Source organism: Nematolebias whitei, chromosome 11, assembly GCF_014905685.2.
Source record: "Nematolebias whitei isolate Nwh7 chromosome 11, NemWhi1, whole genome shotgun sequence".
In the NCBI taxonomy this organism is placed as follows: Eukaryota; Metazoa; Chordata; class Actinopteri; order Cyprinodontiformes; family Rivulidae; genus Nematolebias; species Nematolebias whitei.
The window spans coordinates 24,959,145-24,964,943 of NC_056508.1; the positions used below are offsets into that span (position 1 = coordinate 24,959,145).

The 5,799-nt window shown below is 40.9% G+C and overlaps 1 protein-coding gene across 1 annotated transcript; it reads right to left on the reverse strand.

Annotated features, from left to right (window-relative positions):
- Nucleotides 1-547, reverse strand: nppal (natriuretic peptide A-like). The gene is made up of 2 exons (XM_037684051.1): nt 470-547; nt 1-285 (listed from the first exon to the last, which is right to left on the reverse strand). Exons 1-2 carry the CDS (start codon nt 545-547, stop codon nt 1-3), a joined length of 363 nt encoding a protein of 120 aa, XP_037539979.1.
- Nucleotides 548-5,799: the final 5,252 nt, after the last annotated feature.

Genomic DNA, 5,799 nt, shown 5'->3' on the forward strand with positions numbered 1-5,799 from the left:
TCAGCATCCCAGTCCGCTGAACGAGCCGATTCTGCCCAAACGGACCCCAAAGCAGCTCCTCAGCCCCCCCTTCTTGTAACGGCTCCACGATCGCTTTGATGTCCTCATGAAGTCCTTGAGACGAGGGAGAACGTTGTCTTTCACAGGCAGCACAAAGTTTCTGAGAATGGGGCTGGAACTGGTAAATGGGTGCAGGGCACTGAACTGGTCCAGGTTGAAGTGTTCCCTGCCCTCTGAGGAGAAGGGTGGGGTACTGAGGTCGCCGTCAAAAAGCTTCTTCAAGCTCTAAAACACAAATAAAACATGTTTCTCTTTTCATTTGACACCTAATTAGATACACAGAATATTGTTGGTCACAGTTTAAAAAACAAGTTTACTGAGGTTTCCAAGTCATTTGACCAATTTATGATTTTTTCATCATGTCAGTAAAATGTGTATAAGTACTGTTTTCGTTTATTGGTTAACTTACCTGTTGGCTTGAAAGGGGGTTGGCTCCTACAGAATGAACAAGCAGGAACAGACAACAAACTGAGAGATTTGGGTTCATTTTGTTTCAGAGTTTGGTTTCCCCTCTTCTCTGTTAGAAATGGTTGACTCACAGTCAGTGCTCCTGACCCTCTGTGGCTCCTCGGAGGACCAGGTGTTTCTTTTATACCCGACCTGATTCTGTCAGCAGGCCTGGGAAAATTAATGAGGTGTGACTAATGCACATGGAAGTGGAACTGAACCTAACTGTTCATGGTGTTCTGCCTCCTCTGGAGCTGCCACTGCACAACTGAATACATCACATCAACCACTACATTACAGCTAATTTGTGTTCTACAGACTGTCAACAACTCGACAATGGAGAGACAAGTATTTTACCCGTTTCTGTGGGGATATTTGTTTGTATCGTTATCTCATGAAGCATTGGGTATATTTAGTTGAAACTCTCAGCAATTAATTGTTGGATGTACATTTACAACAGATTAACTTTTTAAGTCCATCCATCCATTATTTTCTTCTTGTTCCAGAGTCAGTTCGCTGGACAGCCACTCGAGCAGGGAGGCCCAGACATCTCTTCCCACAGCCACCTCTTCCAGATCTTGGGAGGACTCCAAGGTGTTCCCAGGCCAGCCAAGAGTCATAGTCCTGGGTGTTCACCAGGGTCTCCTCCCAATAGGCCCTTTTCACATGACGTCACACAACTTCCGTTTGGCCTCAATGGAGTATCTTTACTTCCGGAAGATGGAGTTTACGCAGTCACTACTACATCTGCCACAAGATATATTATGACTTGCAGACAAATATTATTTGACAACATGTTCAAAACTGGACAAAGGCTACAGATTCTTCACTGAACGGTACCTGATTGACTGGAGGTACTTTTTTTTGTCTTTTCCATCAATTGATATGCTAGGTTAGCATTAGTAAATTTGGTAGCTAGCTTACGTAACCTTTCTGTTTTGCAAATAGAATGGTTTTAGGCTCTAATCTTGATTAACGATAGGTTCTTATATAAATAACAAGGGTTGCCACCCATCACCTAAAATACAAAGCCGTTTGTTATTTGGAAGTTAAATGTTGTTCCCTGGTGCTGTCTGAGCGTCCTGCTGTTTCGTTTGCCTAGAGACCGACACCACACACCTGCACCCTTTTTTTATGTCCACCTGCTACTCCACCACATCCTTAGAACTTAAACTCTTGCAAAGATACAAATGTGAGTAGGAAGATGCTCATCCCTGGCTGAACAGCACCAGCGAGTGTAGGAGTCCCAATGTCTGCAGCCTTCCTCCAAGATGGCCGTCAATTAACACCAGCTGACGGTCATCCACCTGATGAGGAACACCTCTACTTAAGGCTGCAGTCCTGTGTGACTCATCGCTGGAGCATTGAGCTTTATTGGTATTTATGCCTCCAGCCTAAACGTGTGAGTATACGATATACTCTTATCTTGTTCTTTATGCCCGCAGTACCCTGCCTGTCTGACTCCATCTTTGTTGCCTCGTCAACCACCTGCCTGCCAGACCTGTCGAGCCACTCATCTGCCAGACTCGTCGAGCGGATTCTGTTTGCCAGTCCTGTCGTCCTGTTTTCTCCAGCCAGACCTGCTTGTACATTCCGCCCTACCCTGGTTCCCGACGCCTACATCTGATCGCCGGAGGACTGCCATATATGTATATAAACCCCCTACACTATATATAATAAACACTGTTTCTTCCTTTCTAAGATCTGAGTCTGCTTCGTTCTGGTCTTGTACCAATCTGGGTTCCGCTAGTCATTACAGCGAGGATGAAAGGCACATGCACGGTGAGCTGTCAGATATCATGAAAGGAACTTTTCAGACAAATAAGAACAACCCAGGCGACTCAGGAGTCATAGTCAAATTTTTTCATCGCCCAATCATCCATCCATCCATTATCTTTTACCCATTTATTCCATTTTTTTTGGGGTCACGGGGGTCGCTGGTGCCCATGTCCAGCAATCACTGTGCGAGGGGCGGGGTACACCCTGGACAGGTCGCAAGTCCATCACAGGGCCACATAGAGACAAACGAGACAAACAACCATTCACTCTGTCACTCACACCTAGGGACAATTTAGAGTTACCAATCAGCCTAACATGCATGTTTTTGGTCTGTGGGAGGAAACCGGAGTACCCGGAGAAAACCCACGCATGCACGGAGAGAACATGCAAACTCCACCCAGAAAGGCCCCTGGACCGGGGTTTGAACCAGGAACCTGTTCGCTGAGAGGCAGCAGCTCTACCAGTTTCGCCCAATCATCTAAATGGTTATTTAAAGAACAAGTTATGCTAATAGATTAACAGTAAATACATAAAAATTGTCTATCTATCTATCTATCTATCTATCTATCTATCTATCTATCTATCTATCTATCTATCTATCTATCTATCTATCTATCTATCTATCTATAATTGCGCCACTCAAGATGGCTGCAAGTTGGAGTAGCTCTGTAATCCTGATGCATGCTCAATAATCCAGGTAGAAAAATCTAAAAAAGTTAAATCTGGTCCTCTGGACATTCAAAAAACCAAAACAAAGCAAAACAACAAAAAAAAAATGTAGAAACGTTTCGTCTCTCATCCGAGAGACTTCCTCAGTCTGAGGTGCTGTTTTCAGCTCAGTCTCTTAAATAGCACCTTCTCAGAGTGGATCAACCAGTTTGCTGCTGACAACCAAAACCAGCTGATCACATGCTCAAGAAGGACCATCAGCATAACAATGGATCATTAGCACACTGACGGCTGTTTACTGTTCACAGAGGGCTGAGTGATACTAGCAATCACAGCATTGTAAGAGGGGGACAGTTGAACCCGGAGGCCTCCACCCCTGTTTAACGATGGACAATTTATTTTCACAAAGATGGCCTCCTTTACTCCTCTCTCAAACCATCGTTCCTCTCTGTCCAGGATGTGAACATCTTCATCCCTGAAAGAGTGACCGCTGGCCTGGAGATGAGTGTAGACCGCAGAATCCTGGCCTGATGATGTTGATCTTCTGTGCTGGGCCATCCTTTTGGCCAGTGGCTGTATCTTGTATTTTGTCTTGCTATTTAACGGTCAATAATGATGTGCCACAAGGCTCAGTTTTAGGACCCACTCTTTTTACAATTTATATAAGTAATGTAGTTCAAAACATTCATGATGCCTCCTTGCATCTCTTTACCGACAATACAATTGTTTATTGTTGCGCTAACACAGTTGCCAAGGTTTTCCAGCTTCTACAGTCTGCATTTGTAATCATCCAGTTTTTTTTTAATCTATCTGGATGACTGAGTTTACAAATCTTTTTTTCTGAACCATTTTGGCCTTGGTGTCCTCAGGCTGTTTCTGTGAGTAGCAAGTTGGTCTCTGGCCTAAAAACTTATACATTTTTATATATGATGATTGATTGTTTTTGACATATGGGTCCTTTTGCACGTGTTAAAAGCCTGCTTCTGAGATTCCAACAGGAGGCGGGCTTGAAACACAGCAATGAAGACTACTTATGGGACACATCTGGTTGGCATGTCACAGACTGATGAAGTCTTCCAGATGGAAGATGAAACGTTTCTCCCTTAAAGAAACTGGTCCAGATGACATGATTGAACCTTTTTTTGTTATCTACCTGGATGATTGAGCCTACAAACCTTTCATCCAGTCAGACTTGTTCCATCTGAAACTGGTGCTAAATGCTGATAAAACCAAAAGGGACGTTGTTTCAAACAGAAAGTTGGTGCCAACAGTTCTTCCTCCTATCTCATCCATGCATGGTGTTCCTATAGAGTTTGTGGATTCTTATAAATACTTGGGGATTTTAATTGATGCACATCTCTCTTTTAAGTCACATGTTGAAAACTTGATAAATAAACTGATTTTGAAATTCGGACACCAGTGAATTAACAGGTTTGATTCTAGAAATTTAGTTTTAGTTAACAGAGATAATACTTTTTTTTTTTTAATTACTTTTTGGGTTTATATAAATGATTCCATAAAGAGTTGATCAGTTTCATGGAGCATTTTCTTTTCATGATTTATTTGTTTTCTATTATTTGTTATATGAATTATTTCAGTTACTTGTTCAAAAATACACAAGTTTTGAGCCTTTAAGTCCAAAGGTATTCTAATAAAGTAAGCTAAATTGAAGTTTTAAATGACGGAAAAACAAGTCATTTGATTTAAGGTTATAAAGGTGAAGAAAAGTCAAATAAGTTATTAATTTCTTTAGACTAAATGTAATGATGGTTTTAGGTTTTACAAATTAACTTAAACTGAGTTACATAAATTGAGCTTATCCTGAATGTTCACTTGTTGGTTAAATATTAAATGATAACACGAAATTAACAAATGACCTGCCGGATGACAAAACTAATAATGTCTCTTCATTACAGTACTGCAGTATAAATAATAGTATGGGTGTTAATGTTCTAACCTTTTTTTCCTTTTAAAAATGTGGCTAATTGTCATTATTATGTCTTGTGATGTTTTTGAGCAGAGATTTCTGTGTTGACGAATAATTTTTCATACTTAATGCATTTATTTCACTTTTTTCTTATAGAGATGCCTTTGACATTGATAATAATCATCATCATCATCACTTTTATTGTCCCCTTAGGGAAATTTTCCTTACAGCAAGGTGGCGAGAAAATTAAAACACAACACATAAACATTCACACCACGAAATTGACAAACAGTAAAAATAATCCATGTACAAATATCAATAAAACAGGCTGAGCAACAAAATCAAGCCCAATTATATTTAAAAAAATTATGAATAATGGCCTGGCTGATAACGAGTTTTCTCTTTCAATGATTACTTCATCATAACCCTTTGAATCAGGCACCAAATCAGTGTTGTAGCTTCAGCACTTTCAAAGCTTCTGACGTCATTGATCATGTGATTTAAGGCAAACAAATCAAGTGCTGACTCAAGAATTTCTGAAACACTGTGTTGTTTTTTATATAAGCTCCAGGACTTCAGCTTCAAATGACCCTTCACTACCACCTCTGCTACATCCACTGTCTGTACCTGAAACTCAAAACCAAATGATCAGCTCTGCCTGGTACTCACTGGCCTTTCTGCTCTTTCCAGTCTCAACTGTTGTTGTTACTTACCCACTCCAGGAATCCATCACCTCTTCCTCAGAACCTGGAAAGAAAATCAACATTGTAAGACACACCTGAACATTTAGTCAACCTCATGTATTCCTGCCCAGCCTGAATTAATTTTTTCATTGTTCAGAGAGATCCAAACCTCTACCCCAGTGGGCTACCTGTAAATAAACTGCTCTACTACTACTGTATGTGTTTATCCCAACC